Raw genomic sequence first — 17,531 nt, forward strand, 5'->3', positions numbered from 1 at the left:
AGACTCGAGGCTGAAGAACGGCTACGCTGACGACGCGCTACAATCCGAGCGGTACGTGTATCATGAGACTCTGTTGTTAAGCACATGCATAAGTGGATTAGATCACTGATTTTTAATTGAACCCTTGATTGTTTGTGTGTTTGGATTGGGAAGGGTGTGTTAGAACACCTGCAAACACACACACACACACACCTGCCTCCATCCTCTCTGTTGCCAATGGCGATAAGGGCCTCCAGGTCGGTTCCTTTCAAGCCGTACTCTAAGAGCTCCTTGGCGGCGTCTACGTTCTCTGGAACCCTCTCTACACACTCGTGTAGCACCCAAGACCGCTTTTTTATCTTGCTCTGAAGACACACACACACACACACACACACACACACACACACACACACACAGATCACATACAGCACAGTATACACTGTTTTCTTTTAAAATAAAAATGTCTGATAGAGGTTGTGTGTGTCCAGAAAAAGTTCTAGGTTCATAGACGCGTGCAGTTATATTTAGGAAAATAATCATCAGGGTGTGTTGAGGCTAACGGCGTTAACTTTGTTTACCCAAAATGGGTCCTGTTTTATTCCTCTCATGCTACAGCAATCTGTTACTGCTATGAAATCTAGGCATGACATGTCAGCCTTTTCAGCAGCTTATAGTTGTAACCACTTACGTTTTCCTGTACATGTCCCTGTCTTTAAGAGGAGAAATAAATAAACAAATAAAAAAAAAGATATATTGAGAAAATGGCAGGTGATTTGAATTACATCCCAGTACTACTGACCAATCAGGATCTGGATGCTACGATGTGAAACTTACTCATACATGTGGACTCTTACCAGATAGTCCTGTATAGAGGCGATGCTCACAGACGACTTCCTCCACTGTCTTTGATAGACCAGGTCCGAGTCCAGACCGTAGACGTGAGCCAAAGACAAAGCTTCCCCATATTCCTCATTATCAATCTGCATGCACAGGGCAAAGGGCAAAGAGGAGGGAGAAACAGAGAGACAGAGCGGGAGAGGGTTAGAGAGAGAAAGAGAGAGAGAGATAGAGGGGGAGGGATGGGAAAGAGGAGAGGGGGCAGAGAGTGGGGGAGGTGGGGGGGAATCGAGAGAGAGAGAAGTTACATGTCTTTGCTTAGCTCCCATGGCTCCTCATTATGTCCGTGTGTCGTAAACAAAGCATTATCGCCTCTGTTCGTCCGGCCACAATGAAAGCTTCTGCTCTCACAAATCACTGTGGGGACCGAAACCACAGAGGCTTTCAATATTCACAGGCCACTCGACATCCTGTTCGACTCTGAAGCTGTCCTGTAGTGCGTTAATGGGGCAGCGCGTGTTCCGATCGGCTTCGACGAGCTACGCTGAGCTCAGTCGCGCCGTGCTGACAGGACCGCTAACGAGGCCAGCGGGTCGAGGGTGGTGGTGTCTTTCAGCCACCTCTTTAAATACTAATTATCAGTTTCACTTAACCTGAAGTGAAACAGCAGATACAAAGAAAAGAAACAAAGGAATATCGTACCGTTCTATCGTTGCTTGGAGGAATATATTATATCCAACTATCCACATATTCTCAGCAAAAAAAAAAAAAAAAAAAATATGGATAATATACAAATTCCCACCCCACACCTGCCCCCCTCACCTTCCTCAGGTAGAGCTCCTCAGGTGTGGTAGACCTCAGGCTGAGCAGTCTGTAGTTTTTCAGGACGGTGCGTGGCCTCTTCCTGGGAGGAGCGAATCGCTCCATTTCGGTCACGTAATACAGGCCCTGCTTTACATAACCGAAATAACGTGCCTTCGCCGAGGATTCCTCATCAGAATCCGAGTCTTCCTCGACATCGTCATCGTCGTTGCTGGAGGCGCTGCTCTCCAGGCGTGAACGCTTTGGTGCCAGTTTAATCTCACACTGAGGGACAGAGAAAGAGTTATAAATTGTCCTGTGCAAAATGAATAATAAGCAAACAAACAAACAAACTTGCACAAATCTCGCCTACTCTGCATTTTACTGCCATTTTCAATCATTAGAAAAACCCCGGAGCAAAACATGCATCAGCAAGAAAAACACTCTCACACACTCTCTCACACACACACACTTTTCTTTCTCCACTTTCCATCACTCATTCCTGCCCTCAAGCTCCTTTTCTTTCTTTTTTTTTTTAACACACCTCCTGCACAAGAATCACGGCATAAAAGGCCAACAGACAGAGATACGTAGGAGATAATAAAAGAAGGACGTGATAAAAGATGACGATTTTTTTTTTTTAAGAGGACGTCAGACTGTGAATCGGTTTTATGAAGATGGCCTGCAGATAAAAGCGGGATATCGCCACCACATCGCTTCCTTTACGAGAGGTGTGATGAAGAAGAACTTGCGGTGGGGGAAAAACACGTTTTAAACACACACACACATGCCATCTGTCCATTTTTGTCCCTCTTCCCCATCAGATCAGGTGTGCACAGCATCCATTAAGCAGTATTCCTCCCCTACCCTTGCGGCGCTCGATCCGAGCTGTCAAAAGTCTGTGTACGTCTTGCCTTTTATTTACTCCTGAGCTACATTTGAATTTTAACAACCTCAGGTTCACTTGGAAGCTGTGGGAGAGATAACTGGAGAGGAGGAGAGGAAGAATGCAGCTCCGTCTATAACTCAAGAGCTTTTCCAGTCGCCCCGGCTTTAATACGTCGAGCGACGGGTCACATGGCCGGAAAAAAATTATATACTTTAAACTTAAACTTTAACCTTTCTGCTGGTCACAGATAAGCTTAGTATTACCTTTATTTTTATTAGTTACAATAAAATGATCGTTTATTAAAGAAAAAAAAATATTCCTGTGGGAAAAGTACAAAAAAAAATACAAAAAGGATAAAAAAAAAATTGTCATTTTTATCTTATAGAAGCATATCTTTGACTGACAGAAATTAAAACTCGCAATAACTTCCAGATATTTGTTTAATAATTCTAATCATTTACAATATCACATTTATATTATTTAACTAGTACTAACAATACAACTTGTTGAGGCACAAATAATAAAATCAGAAAGTACTAGATGTAAGAAAAGCATGAACAATGGAGTTTCAGCAGTAGTAACAGGTGTATTATAGGTATGAGTAACAGTAATATATTAATAATAAATACCCGTTATAACAGTACTAGCACCCACTGAAAGCTAGTACAAGCAATAAAAGCAATCGGAGGAGTAGTATAGCTGGGAATAGTTGTAGTGCTATAGTGGTCAGAAGTAATAACAGAAGCAGCAGCAACAACAACAGATCATTCTTTCCACTACGCCTTTCATTTTTGCCCTACATAGAAGATATTTGGGATGGAGATGGCAAGCAAGATGGCTGGAAAAACTACTGAGGTAAACCAGCAGTGGTAGTAAGAGAAGAAGTCCGAGTACTTATCACTAACACTAGTAGTAGTATTAACATTGGTAGTAATAGTGGAAGAAACAGTAGTCAGTAGTAGTAGTACTAGTAGTAGCAGTGATATCAGTGGCAGTAATATTAGTTATGGAATCAGTAGTCAGTAGTAGTAATAGTAGTTTCAGGATTAGTAGTAACAATGAGAAAAGCAGTAGTCAGTAGTATTATCAACATTGGTAGTAATAATCAGTACTTGTATAAGTGCCAGTAGTATTACTTATTGAATCAGTAGTCAGTAGTAGCAGTAGTAGTTTCAGGATTAGTAGTAACAGTGTCAGTAGTCAGTAGTAGTGTTAACGTTGGTAGTAATAATAGTATCAGAGCCAGTAGTATTAGTTGTAGAATCAGTAGTCAGTCGTAGTAGTGAATAATAGTAGAATCAGTACTTGTATCAGTGCCTGTAGTATAACTGTTTGAATCAGTAGTCAGTAGTAGTAACAGTAATTGCAGTGGTATCAGTGCCAGTAGTATTAGTTATTGAATTAGTAGTCAGTAGTAGTAGTAGTTTCAGGATTAGTAGTAACAGTGAGAGAAGCAGTAGTCAGTAGTAGTGTTAACGTTGGTAGTAATAATAGTATCAGAGCCAGTAGTATTAGTTGTAGAATCAGTAGTCAGTCGTAGTAGTGATAGTAGTAGTATCGGTGCTAATGGTAATAGAAGTAATGGTATCAGTAATAATAGTAGTATCAGTGCCAGACATATTAGTTATAGAATCAGCAGTCAGTAGCAGTAGTAGTCATAATAGTAATAGTAGTAGTTTCAGTATTAGTAGTAACAGTGGGGAAAGCAATAGTCTGTAGTAGTATCAATGTCAGTAGTAATATTGTAGAATCAGTAGTGGTACCAGTGCCAGTAGTATTACTGACAGTAGTAGTTTAAATATCAGTAATAAAGTGGTATTGGTATTATTATCAGTAGTAGTAACAATGTAGTATCAGTAGTCAGTAGTTAGTAAAAGAAACAGTAGCATATGTTGGAACAGTTATGCATAGGGATATAAAATTCATATCAGTTATAGTTACATGCTGTGATATGACATCTTTCTATTAGTGGTCCAGTATCTTAAATGCTGAGCTGCTACTACTGCTTAAGTGTTATTTCAGTAGTCAGTAGTAGTAGCAGCTATAGTAGTTGATAGGAAGCACTGGAGCACTGATAATAATAATAATAATAATAATAATAATAATAATAATAATAATAATAATAATAATAAAGATGCTATTGGCAGTGCTTGTGCAGACACACACACACCCCTACCTCCAGGCTCAGAAATCCTCCATCGTGAGCCGAGGTGACTCGGGGCGAGGGCTCAAACCATTCACACGATTTTCCCAGGAGATTAGTGAGAGCTCGCACAGAGGAAACGGTGAGAGAGCCGGAACAACGAGCCAGAATCAGAGCCTGATCACTCCACCAACCCACATCCATCAAAGACTGATACTGCTCTTTATCTACACAGAGAGAGAGAGAGAGAGAGAGAGAGAGAGAGAGAGAGAGAGAGAGAGAGAGAGAGAGAGAGAGAGAGTTAATAATAACCTGTTATAAATGCATGTTTATCAGTTCAAAAAAGATTTCATGATTTTACCAATTCACCCAAGTTATATCACGTATTTTTAAAATAAAAAATACATTTTAAATCCTCTATTAATACAAAATACATTTCCAATAATCTGAGTAATCTTTATACTTATTAAAAAAAAAAGTTGCCCTTTTAATCAATGTGCTTCTACAGTCTTCTGCTTCACCTCTTGCATTAAGCTGCTCTGCTGTGATTAAATAAAAAAAATTTCCTTTGATGAAAAAATAAAATATTGAGAAAGTGCTAGATACAAAGCAACAAAAAGAAAATAAAAATGAGGGGGGGAACAAATGAGTAAAAAAAAAAAATCATGTCTAATTTCTAGTAAAGCGAAGAGGTAAATGTCTTTACTCTCTTAGACGTACAGGCAAATTTCTAAAATACTGCCAGGGTTAGGAGCAAAATCTGTGGCATTTCTACACTATCCCACTTAATTGCTTTTTATTATTTAAAGTGAAAGGCGCTCGGTGAAGAGAGAGAAGGGTTTCGAATATGTAACTCGTCAAGTTTCTCAAGCAGTTGGAACAAACAAAATAGAAAAAAAAAAGTGTTCTTTTAGTTGTAGAATCAGCAGTCAGTAGTAGTGATAGTAGTAGTAGTATTAACAGTGATAGAATCGCTAGAAGTATCAGTAACAGTAGTGGTAGTATCATTATTATTATTAGTAGTAGTAATAGTAGAATCAGCAGGCAGTAGTCAGTAGTAGTATCATTATTGTCAGTAGTGGTAGTAATAATGGTAGAATCAGTAGTCAGTCGAAGCAGTAGTATCATTATTAATATCAGTAGTAGTAGTAGTAAAAATTGTAGAATCAGTAGTCAGCAGCAGCAGTAGTAGTAGTAATAGTATTATCAGTAGTAGTAATAATGGTAGAATCAGTAGTAGTATTAGTATCAGTAATAGTAGTAGTAGTAAAAACATTATTATCAGTAGTAGTAGTATTAACAGTGATAGAATCGCTAGAATCGCTAGTAGTATCAGTAACAGTAGTGGTAGTATCATTATTATTAGCAGTAGTAATAGTAGAATCAGCAGGCAGTAGTCAGTAGTAGTATCATTATTGTCAGTAGTTGTAGTAATAATGGTAGAATCAGTAGTCAGTAGCAGCAGCAGTATCCTTATTAATATCAGTAGTAGTAGTAGTAAAAATGGTAGAATCAGTAGTCAGCAGCAGCAGTAGTAGTAGTAATAGTATTATCAGTAGTAGTAATAATGGTAGAATCAGTAGTAGTATCAGTAATAGTAGTAGTAAAAACACTATCAGTAGTAGTAGTAATAATGGAAGAATCAGTAGTAGTATTAGTATCAGTAATAGTAGTAGTAGTAAAAACATTATTATCAGTAGTAGTAGTATTAACAGTGATAGAATCGCTAGAATCGCTAGTAGTATCAGTAACAGTAGTGGTAGTATCATTATTATTAGTAATAGTAATAGTAGAATCAGCAGGCAGTAGTCAGTAGTAGTATCATTATTGTCAGTAGTGGTAGTAATAATGGTAGAATCAGTAGTCAGTAGCAGCAGCAGTATTATTATTAATATCAGTAGTAGTAGTAATCGTAGAATCAGTAGTAGTAGTAGTAGTATCAGTAATAGTAGTAGTAGTAAAAACACTATCAGTAGTAGTAGTAATAATGGAAGAATCAGTAGTAGTAGTATCAATAATAGTAGTAGTAAAAACATTATTATCAGTAGTAGTATTGATAAGTGTAGAATCAGTTGAAGTAGTACTATCATTATTATCAGTAGTAGTAGTATCATTATTATCATTAGTAGAAATAATTGGTAGAATCAGTAGTATTACTATCAGTAATAGTAGTAGTATCAGTAATAGTGATGGTAGTAGTAGTAGTAGTAAATTATTGGTGGTAATAATGGTAGAATCAGTAGTCAGTTTTAGCAGTAGTAGTAGTAGTAGTAATATCATTATCATCAGTACTAGTAATAATAGTAGAATCAGGGGTCAGTAGTAGTGGTACTAATAGTAATAGTAGTAGCAGTATAATTATTATCAGTAGTAGTAGTAGAATCAGTAGTCAGTAGTAATAGAAGTATCAGTAATAGTAGTAGTAGTATCATTATCATCAGTAGTAATAACAATGGTAGAATCAGAAGTCAGTATTAGTAGAAAAAGAAACAGCAGTATAGGTTGGAACACAAACAAAATCAAAATAATGTACAGATACTTGCGTAACCTAAGTTTAGAAAGAATTTAAAAAGAAAAGGGATCATTATGTACTAGCTGGTGTAAAAGAGCAGAAAATAAACACAGAGGCAGTTAGAAGCTAAAAGATGACTTCAGTCTGTCGGTACGCTTATGGTAAAGCATTCATCTGTGTCTGAGTTAGAAGTGAAGTACTGAGGAAAAGTACGCTTTGACTTCACTCTGGAGCCTGACAGAGAAGGAAAGGCAGAGAGGAAGTGCTGGAGCTGCAGTATGAAAATGCCTCATCAAAATGTTGTGATTTTAATTGAAGGGTTTTATTAAACTGTACATCTCACATCACATGATAGCTTCAGTGTATGTGTGTGTGTGTGTGTGTGTGCACATTAAAGGGAACATTATGGTAAGAATAAACAGTAGTCTGTTATTTAATAGTACACATCGTGCTTTGGGTGTTGAAAAAGTGCTGTTTAAATGTGCTGCCAAAAAAATAAAAATAAATAAATAAACCTTTTGGTGTAATCTGTAAATACATCCATCCAACACCGGAGTACAGTGTGTGTGTATGTGTGTTTTCTACTAAAATGTTAATTAAACATTGTCTGAAACCATGAGTTACCTCTGATTTTCTTTCTCTTCTCTAGCGAAGTCTTCCATTCCGGATTTATCTCCTCATGGCCAGGCTAGAGAGAGAGAGAGAGAGAGAGAGAGAGAGAGAGAGAGAGAGAGAGAGAGAGAGAGAGAGAGAGAGAGAGAGAGAGAGAGAGAGAGAGAGAGAGAGAGAGAGAGAGAGAGAGAGAGAGAGAGAGAGAGAGAGAGAGAGAGAGAGGAGAAAAGAAAGAAAGAAAAAAAGAGAGAGAGAGAGGGAAGAGAAAGAAAGAAAGAAAGAAAGAAAGAAAGAAAGGAAGGAAGGAAGGAAGGAAGGAAGGAAGGAAGGAAGGAAGGAAGGAAAGCATCAAGCAAGCAAACAAGCAAGCAAGCAATAAAGAAAGAGAATAGAAGAAAAACAGTGACTAAGTCAACAGCATCTTCCTAATCAGACAGATCTTACTGGTACCACAAGGACACACACACACTGGTCTAAAGCTCTACCTGCTCCTCCTGGTTCCAGCTGCTCCTCTGTTTGAGTGATGGAACGTCCCACACACTGAGAGCGCCCGAAAAATGGATCACGGCCAACATTGCTCTATTAGGAGACACACTCATCCTAAACACACCATCCTACACACACACACACACACACACACACACACACACACACAGAGGTCTTTAAGATTCCCACGAGTTCAGTAACCTGAACTGAACTTCTACAACATAATAAACATCTTTATAACAACTTTTGTAACCATTTAAAAATAAATTCTGCGAACTGTCTTTAGTGTCTATTAATAACAATCACATCTTGGCTATAAAACACATGCATGTAAGAAATATATATATATATATATATATATATATTTTTTTTTTTTTTTAACAGCAGAACAGAATATTTCTGAAAAATTTGTTGAGATGCAATTTACAAAGTAAACAAACCTTACAAACTAATAAAGGCTGGACGGGGCTAAAAGTGTATCAACAAGGATGTGGGCAGGGCTAAAAATGTATCAATAAGGAGGTGGGCGTGGTTTAAAATGTATCAACAAAGACCTGGACGGGGATAAAACTATCAACGGGTGTGGGCGGAGTTCAAACTGTATCAACGAGGAGGTGGGCGGGGTTAAAACTGTTCCAACACCTTGATTATTTCTTCTTCTGTCAGATACATCATTTGCTAGTGGTCCTCGTGTGAACAGATTAAGCCGCTAGAGAAATGGCCTCAGATTTGTTTCAAGATTTTTCTGCTATGAAGTGTTCATCGATCCTGCGACTACAAAACAAGCCTGGATCATCATTCCTCCATTACCGGGCTTCAGGATTCCTATGAAGTGTTGATTTTTTTCCTTTTTGTACATGATGTCCAAACATCCCCACTTTGGTCTCATCAGTCCAAAGGATACTGTTCCAGACACTTTTGTGGTTTGTTCAGAAGCAGTTTTAAGACTTAACTCAGGCAGCCATATTCTTTTTTTGGAGAAACAGATCTTTTTCTAGCCATCATTATGTTCGTGATAGACATTTAATGTCCGTTGTAGGTCACATGATGCAGCTCTCTGGGTTTTTTTTTTTGTTTTTTTTTATATCTGTGAGCAGTAAACAGTCTGACCTTGGCGTGAACTTGGCAGGACGCCCACTCCAGGGAAGACTGCCAACTGTTTTGGAGGATCCAGGTTCGTAAACCTTCATTCTCACTGCAGAATGGTGGATTTTAAACTGTTCTGAGACGACCTTGTCGACCTTTGCCAAACTGATGAGCGGCTTCTCTGAGCTCTTGGCTGATGTCCTTCCTTGGCATGTTATAGACCCACAACTGGTGTTTAAGATTATTTTTTTCTTGGTGAGTTCTTGTGGAATAACTAATATGACAGAAAAGCCCAGGAGATCAAGCTGTCAAGCTGACAAAAAAAAAAAAAAAAACTTCTATCGACTCAAACAGGAATAGTCCGTGAGAAAAAGCGAAGACTTAGACACTGACTGGTGTTTACAGATGTCTCGTTTTCATGGTAACTTCTAAACTCACGATCGGTTTTGCTGCATCGTCTAGAATCGGATGCATAAATCCCGATTGTATAAATCAAGGGACCAGCAATGGAAGATTAATGGACCTGGGATTCAAACTCGTAACCTTCTGAATAAGAGTCCAACACCTGAACCACGATGCTACCACATCCCTCATCCCTGAGTCGAGAAGAAATGCAATCTACTGGGCTGGAGTGGAACTGCAACTAGAACTGGAAGTTAAGCTTTTAATCTGTGCAAAAATCTCTCACATCGCTGCTGAATTCTCAGCTCTGATTGGTCAGAAGGTGTTGTGGTGTTTAAAGAGGTTTTTAACGGTCGACGCTCGGCATAACCTGTGCATTTAAACATGATAAATCTTGAACGTGTTAAAGGGTGTGTTAAGCAGAAGTCTTCGGGAAACAAAGGGACTGCTCTTTTATGTGGTACTAAAATAAATCGCTGTGGTGTAAGAGGAAAGTAATGGACGTACTAAGAAGATAAGTCTAACGGATGTGTCAATGGAATTGGCATTAGGCTGGAGAAACGGGAGAATGAGTGATGATATTCACCTGTTCGTTGTTCTGCCTGGAAAATAATCGGAACGTGGGCATTCGGAAAAGCCCTCTCCTCTGGGACTGGACAGAATCAAGACACAGAGATTAATATCGGTGCTAATTAGCATCCACGTTCATCCTTCATCTTTTCAGGATTATTATTATCATCATCATCTCATAGATTACGAAGGAGAAGAAATCTCAGTGGAGTGTGAAAGTTGAGTAGTGTGTGTGAGTGTGTGTGTGTGTGTCTTACCGCTAAGACATCATCTTCATAGCTGGTGACGTGTTTATAATGCGGCGAGCCCGATAACACCCTCCACGCCGTGATGCCCCAGCGAGCAGCCGTGGAGGTGGAGCCTTCATCTGACCGGCATCCGCCCACCAGCAGCAACCTGAGCCGGGTGCAGATGAACATTAAAACATCTCACTCTCATGAATTCAGAGGCTGGACTGTCAAGCATCAACTGTTCACTGTAAAGAATTCTTTTTTTGGGAGGATAATAATAAAAATGAATAGGCATTGAATCGCTGAAGCGCCTTGCCAATGTATGAATAGTACTATGAATAGGATTCTGTTGTTTTTATAGGATTAGTATAATAAACGGTCATTAGTATAATAATTAGGAGCATGAAGGATCTCTCAAGAAGATTAAAAACAAATAAAAATAAACAAGACACCATATTTCTGCTCATAGTCATTGGGACACAGTTTGAATTGAAATACTATGTGCTTCAGGGATCGGAGGAGCTGAGATGTTCGTCACGTGAACACGATCAGTGGTGGAAGCCTGAAACAATCAGGGAAAGGTTAGGAAGCTTGTGAGAGATGATACAGCTGTGAGGGTTAATGGACTTGCTCAGGGGTCCAATGGTGGCAGCTTGGTAGTTCTGGGGCTCGAACTTTTGCCCTTCTGATCAATAACTCAGAGCCTTTCACAACAACCAGAAGATAAACAGAAGCCTTTATTTGTCACATATGGGATACCTGAAGAAAGAATTTCACTATCTTCAGATATCTCAACTTTGGTGGCTGGGGTCAGAGCACAGGGTCAGAGCCATGATACAACTCCCCTGGAGCAGTGAGGGTTATGGGCCTTGCTCAAGGGCCCAACAGTGGCAAATAGGCAAATAGGGCTTGAGCCACCACTTCCCCTTTAATTAGCTTACACAGGTTTGTTCATATCATCGTCGTTGAAGCTGTGGAACATGTTACTCGTCTTCTTTGCTGCATGATAAACGTGAAGCGAGGACGCAGTCTGGATTTCGGAAAGAACTATTTGTATTAGTTATATTATGTACCGTGTGTGTTTTAAATAATTACAGATCAAAACACACGGCAGATGGAAAAGAGTGTGGACTAAGACAGAAAGACAGATGGAGAGACAGTGAGATAGACAGAGAGAGAGAGAGTGAGAGAGAGAAAGACAGACTAAAAGTGTCTCAAATCCAGACCTTCCCCTCAGAAACGTCTCATCAGTTAAACCAAAGACCAGTGTGAGGAGACGATAAGAGAAGAAAGTAGGCAACCACATAGCTAATCTCAAACACACACACACACACACACACTCTTAAAGTTTAACACTGCCCCCTGGTGACAGTCCAGCATGTGCTGTGTGCTTTAAATTTCATGATACAGCCTTAAAGTGAAACTTTCCCCTTAAATCCTTCTGAACTTCTACATCTTTCTACACTGGGGGAGAAAATAAAGCATCAGTGTGGAAGAAGAACTGAAAAACAACCGAGGTTGCACTTAGCTAGTCTGGCTACAAAATAAAAGAATGGACAGATGAACTAGAAATGTGCGCTGGAAATCTATCACTATTACAGCCTACAGTGCGAGAACAAGCTGCACCGGTGAGACAGGCGCGTCTAATAAAGTGGCCAGTTTAAAAAAAAGTCTCGCACACAACAGTTCAGTCTTGTACAGTGTACGTTTTACTGCTACACTGTTCCATGCTTCTGAAACACAATGAAACAGTCAGTAAGGTTTTATAGAAAGTAACGCGGCTAGCTAGCAGTCCATGTACCTAATAAACTGGCAGCCGAGCGTGTGACATCAAGACAAACAGGAAACGGCCCCGTTTTGAATAATGGCCGCTTTAAATCCGGGTCATACCTGGAGGTCCAGAGTGAATTAGAATCGGAGGAACAAATTGATTCCTACATCTATGAGCGTGTTATTACTCACCCTTCAGGCCTTTAGTGTCAGTTTATGTACTTGGAACAGAAAGTTAAATCTTTTATAAGCCCTGTGAAAGTGCATAACTTTTAAATGTGAGTGTGTGTGTGTGTGTGTGTGTGTGTGTGTGTGTGTGTACGGCTTTCAAACTTTTTACTGTTTGTTTTGGTTTGTGTAATAAAACTACATTCTGGGAGGAACATAAGGAGCCAGAATGATAACGCAGAGTGAATAAAAAGCGCCGCTCGCGTGTCTGATGGTGCGTTTGAGTCACGGCGGAAAAAACCCAGGTCTAAAAGCTGCACTAACGTAAACGGCACCGCAAACTTTCTGAGATGAAAAGAAAATACGGTGGAATCGACGTTAATGAGTTCAAATCGAACGTTTCCTCTTCACTGAAGCGAATCCAAGCAAATTAAAATACAATATACAACAACGTAGTTTACACCAGCTTCACAAATGGATTAAAAAAAAAACGTCTCAAAAGCAAAAACACAACATACACCTGAGGCGACACCTCTGAATAAAGTGACATGAACGCACCTGATGTCATAATTACGACTTCCCGACTCCTAAATATACGGACTTCCCAGAAGGTTATGAACACATAGTCTCTTCAGTCTACTCACCTGTGCCCCGGATGATAGATGGCTGCTGTGACACCGTTGTTATAGTGGGTGGAGAAACTGAAGGTGTGACTTTCCTGGAAGCCCTGGTTAGTTCCGGTACTGAAAGACAAACAGGAAGCTTGTTAGCTGAGCGTAGTGAGTGGTGTGAATGGTGTTTTATCATAGAGTTAGAACACATGATTTCTAGAACTTTTCCTAAATAAATGTGGCCGAGAACCTCCTGTGACCTTCCGCTGACTTTTAACCAATCGCGTGAAGATCTCGTTTACTTTTCCAAACAAGACTGAATACGTTTCTGCTTGTTTTCTAGTCATTTTGTCATCTTCCTGTTCCTGTTCTCCCATCAAAAACAAATGCAGCCAGCCAAAGCAGCCAGACTTAACGATCCTGAAGCTCGTAGCCAGAAAAGAGTACGAAAGAGAGATCAGATGCTACCTAGACCTCTGGAATATCACCCTGAGGCCACATATGAGAAAAGTACAGAGCTGATGATGCAACATGACGGTAAATGTTTAGGAAAAGTACTAAAAGGAGACCCTAAACTAATTTTCTCAATGTGGTGATTGTGTAGCTTGAGCCACGTCTGTAAAATCTACAGTATCCACTTGAGATTATTCTGAAGGTCGTAGAGCATAAGGGCTCTACGAAGACGTAAAGGCTGATTGCAGATCTGTGTGTAAAAGTGAAAGGAAATTAAAAAAAAATGTATGTACTGTTAACATTTGCCTCTTAAAATAAGTCCTGAGATTTGGAACGAAGGCTCCATTCATTAGCGTGACTTCGGCAGGCATCAAATAAACAGAAATCCATGTTCAAGCTGCTGAGCTTGGGCTTTGTGTGCATCACAGCTTGGCTGCTTTCCACACCAATTATATGGCATTACAGTTGACAGAAGGGGTCTAACACGCCATAAAAACAAATTGTCGCAAACACAGATTGTGTTTTTAAGCCTCATTTGATTCATGCTTTCCCTTTGGCCCCCGATACACTATTCATACAGAAAGAACACCGCAACACCCGACGGCCCTGTCGGATGTTTAAACACGCCGACAATACAGTCAGAACAATAATTACCCAATCTTATGTTGGTGTTAATTGTTTAACATATAACATTATTGTTGTTCTGAAAAGACAAACACGTCTTCACCTCTAAATGTTGTTTGTTATAAATCAGTTCTACCAGTGTGTCAGCTTTGGTTACGTTAGCTAGCTATTAGGACATATCAAACATGAGTCATCCTCAGACCTTCATCCCAACACCTCAGCTCCCAGTGGTATAGTGTAACAATCTTAGTCTTAGTCTTAGATAAGTTCAAATATGGAGCAGAATGGATTAGTATGGGTGAGGTTGAAGGGTATGGACGAGGTTGAAGGGTATGGGTCAGGTTCAAGAGTATGGTTGAGTATGATACATATGATGAGCAAGGCTGAGAAGGGTAAATATAGTGTGCATGGGTGAGAAAGGGTAAGTATAGTGTGCATGGGTGAGTAAGGGTAAGTATAGTGTGCATGGGTGAGTAAGGGTAAGTCTAGTGTGCATGGGTGAGTAAGGGTAAGTCTAGTGTGCATGGGTGAGTAAGGGTAAGTCTAGTGTGCATGGGTGAGTAAGGGTAAGTCTAGTGTGCATGGGTGAGTAAGGGTAAGTATAGTATAGTGTGCATGGGTGAGTAAGGGTAAGTATAGTATAGTGTGCATGGGTGAGTAAGGGTAAGTAAAGTATAGTGTGCATGGGTGAGGAAGGGTAAGTATAGTGTGCATGGGTGAGTAAGGGTAAGTAAAGTATAGTGTGCATGGGTGAGTGAGGGTAAGTATAGTGTACATGGGTGAGTAAGGGTAAGTATAGTGTGCATGGGTGAGTAAGGGTAAGTATAGTGTGCATGGGTGAGTAAGGGTAAGTATAGTGTGCATGGGTGAGTAAGGGTAAGTATAGTGTGCATGGGTGAGTAAGGGTAAGTATAGTGTGCATGGGTGAGTAAGGGTAAGTATAGTATAGTGTGCATGGGTGAGTAAGGGTAAGTATAGTATAGTGTGCATGGGTGAGTAAGGGTAAGTATAGTATAGTGTGCATGGGTGAGTAAGGGTAAGTATAGTATAGTGTGCATGGGTGAGTAAGGGTAAGTATAGTGTACATGGGTGAGTAAGGGTAAGTATAGTGTGCATGGGTGAGTAAGGGTAAGTATAGTGTGCATGGGTGAGTAAGGGTAAGTATAGTGTGCATGGGTGAGTAAGGGTAAGTATAGTGTGCATGGGTGAGTAAGGGTAAGTATAGTGTGCATGGGTGAGTAAGGGTAAGTATAGTATAGTGTGCATGGGTGAGTAAGGGTAAGTATAGTATAGTGTGCATGGGTGAGTAAGGGTAAGTATAGTGTGCATGGGTGAGTGAGGGTAAGTATAGTGTACATGGGTGAGTAAGGGTAAGTATAGTGTGCATGGGTGAGTAAGGGTAAGTATAGTGTGCATGGGTGAGTAAGGGTAAGTATAGTGTGCATGGGTGAGTAAGGGTAAGTATAGTGTGCATGGGTGAGTGAGGGTAAGTATAGTGTGCATGGGTGAGTGAGGGTAAGTATAGTGTGCATGGGTGAGTAAGGGTAAGTATAGTGTGCATGGGTGAGTAAGGGTAAGTCTAGTGTGCATGGGTGAGTAAGGGTAAGTATAGTATAGTGTGCATGGGTGAGTAAGGGTAAGTATAGTATAGTGTGCATGGGTGAGTAAGAGTAAGTAAAGTATAGTGTGCATGGGTGAGGAAGGGTAAGTATAGTGTGCATGGGTGAGTAAGGGTAAGTAAAGTATAGTGTGCATGGGTGAGTGAGGGTAAGTATAGTGTACATGGGTGAGTAAGGGTAAGTATAGTGTGCATGGGTGAGTAAGGGTAAGTATAGTGTGCATGGGTGAGTAAGGGTAAGTATAGTGTGCATGGGTGAGTAAGGGTAAGTATAGTATAGTGTGCATGGGTGAGTAAGGGTAAGTATAGTATAGTGTGCATGGGTGAGTAAGGGTAAGTATAGTGTACATGGGTGAGTAAGGGTAAGTATAGTGTGCATGGGTGAGTAAGGGTAAGTATAGTATAGTGTGCATGGGTGAGTAAGGGTAAGTATAGTATAGTGTGCATGGGTGAGTAAGGGTAAGTATAGTGTACATGGGTGAGTAAGGGTAAGTATAGTGTGCATGGGTGAGTAAGGGTAAGTATAGTAGTGTGCATGGGTGAGTAAGGGTAAGTATAGTATAGTGTGCATGGGTGAGTAAGGGTAAGTATAGTGTGCATGGGTGAGTAAGGGTAAGTATAGTGTGCATGGGTGAGTAAGGGTAAGTATAGTGTGCATGGGTGAGTAAGGGTAAGTATAGTGTGCATGGGTGAGTAAGGGTAAGTATAGTGTGCATGGGTGAGTAAGGGTAAGTATAGTGTGCATGGGTGAGTAAGGGTAAGTATAGTATAGTGTGCATGGGTGAGTAAGGGTAAGTATAGTATAGTGTGCATGGGTGAGTAAGGGTAAGTATAGTATAGTGTGCATGGGTGAGTAAGGGTAAGTATAGTGTGCATGGGTGAGTAAGGGTAAGTATAGTGTGCATGGGTGAGTAAGGGTAAGTATAGTGTGCATGGGTGAGTAAGGGTAAGTATAGTGTGCATGGGTGAGTAAGGGTAAGTATAGTGTACATGGGTGAGTAAGGGTAAGTATAGTGTGCATGGGTGAGTAAGGGTAAGTATAGTATAGTGTGCATGGGTGAGTAAGGGTAAGTATAGTATAGTGTGCATGGGTGAGTAAGGGTAAGTATAGTGTGCATGGGTGAGTAAGGGTAAGTATAGTGTGCATGGGTGAGTAAGGGTAAGTATAGTGTGCATGGGTGAGTAAGGGTAAGTATAGTATAGTGTGCATGGGTGAGTAAGGGTAAGTATAGTATAGTGTGCATGGGTGAGTAAGGGTAAGTATAGTATAGTGTGCATGGGTGAGTAAGGGTAAGTATAGAATAGTGTGCATGGGTGAGTAAGGGTAAGTATAGTGTGCATGGGTGAGTAAGGGTAAGTATAGTGTGCATGGGTGAGTAAGGGTAAGTATAGTGTGCATGGGTGAGTAAGGGTAAGTATAGTGTGCATGGGTGAGTAAGGGTAAGTATAGAATAGTGTGCATGGGTGAGTAAGGGTAAGTATAGTGTGCATGGGTGAGTAAGGGTAAGTATAGTGTGCATGGGTGAGTAAGGGTAAGTATAGTGTGCATGGGTGAGTAAGGGTAAGTATAGTGTGCATGGGTGAGTAAGGGTAAGTATAGTGTGCATGGGTGAGTAAGGGTAAGTATAGAATAGTGTGCATGGGTGAGTAAGGGTAAGTATAGAATAGTGTGCATGGGTGAGTAAGGGTAAGTATAGTGTGCATGGGTGAGTAAGGGTAAGTATAGTGTGCATGGGTGAG

At 40.3% G+C, this 17,531-nt stretch overlaps 1 protein-coding gene across 3 annotated transcripts in view; it reads right to left on the reverse strand.

Moving 5' to 3' along the window:
• The window catches only part of nbas (NBAS subunit of NRZ tethering complex), a 178,610-nt gene that overhangs the window by 142,177 nt on the left and 18,902 nt on the right, over positions 1–17,531 (reverse strand). For all 3 annotated transcript variants that reach the window (XM_047819115.1, XM_047819116.1, XM_047819114.1), the window contains 9 exons: positions 13,130–13,228; positions 10,575–10,713; positions 10,334–10,399; positions 8,259–8,387; positions 7,786–7,849; positions 4,683–4,876; positions 1,639–1,902; positions 834–959; positions 193–344 (listed from right to left, as the gene is read on the reverse strand). In XM_047819115.1, coding sequence (XP_047675071.1) covers positions 193–344; positions 834–959; positions 1,639–1,902; positions 4,683–4,876; positions 7,786–7,849; positions 8,259–8,387; positions 10,334–10,399; positions 10,575–10,713; positions 13,130–13,228 — 1,233 coding nt within the window. The remainder of the gene's footprint in view (positions 1–192; positions 345–833; positions 960–1,638; positions 1,903–4,682; positions 4,877–7,785; positions 7,850–8,258; positions 8,388–10,333; positions 10,400–10,574; positions 10,714–13,129; positions 13,229–17,531) is intronic.

The sequence above is a fragment of the Tachysurus fulvidraco genome, chromosome 9, assembly GCF_022655615.1.
Source record: "Tachysurus fulvidraco isolate hzauxx_2018 chromosome 9, HZAU_PFXX_2.0, whole genome shotgun sequence".
Taxonomy (NCBI): Eukaryota; Metazoa; Chordata; class Actinopteri; order Siluriformes; family Bagridae; genus Tachysurus; species Tachysurus fulvidraco.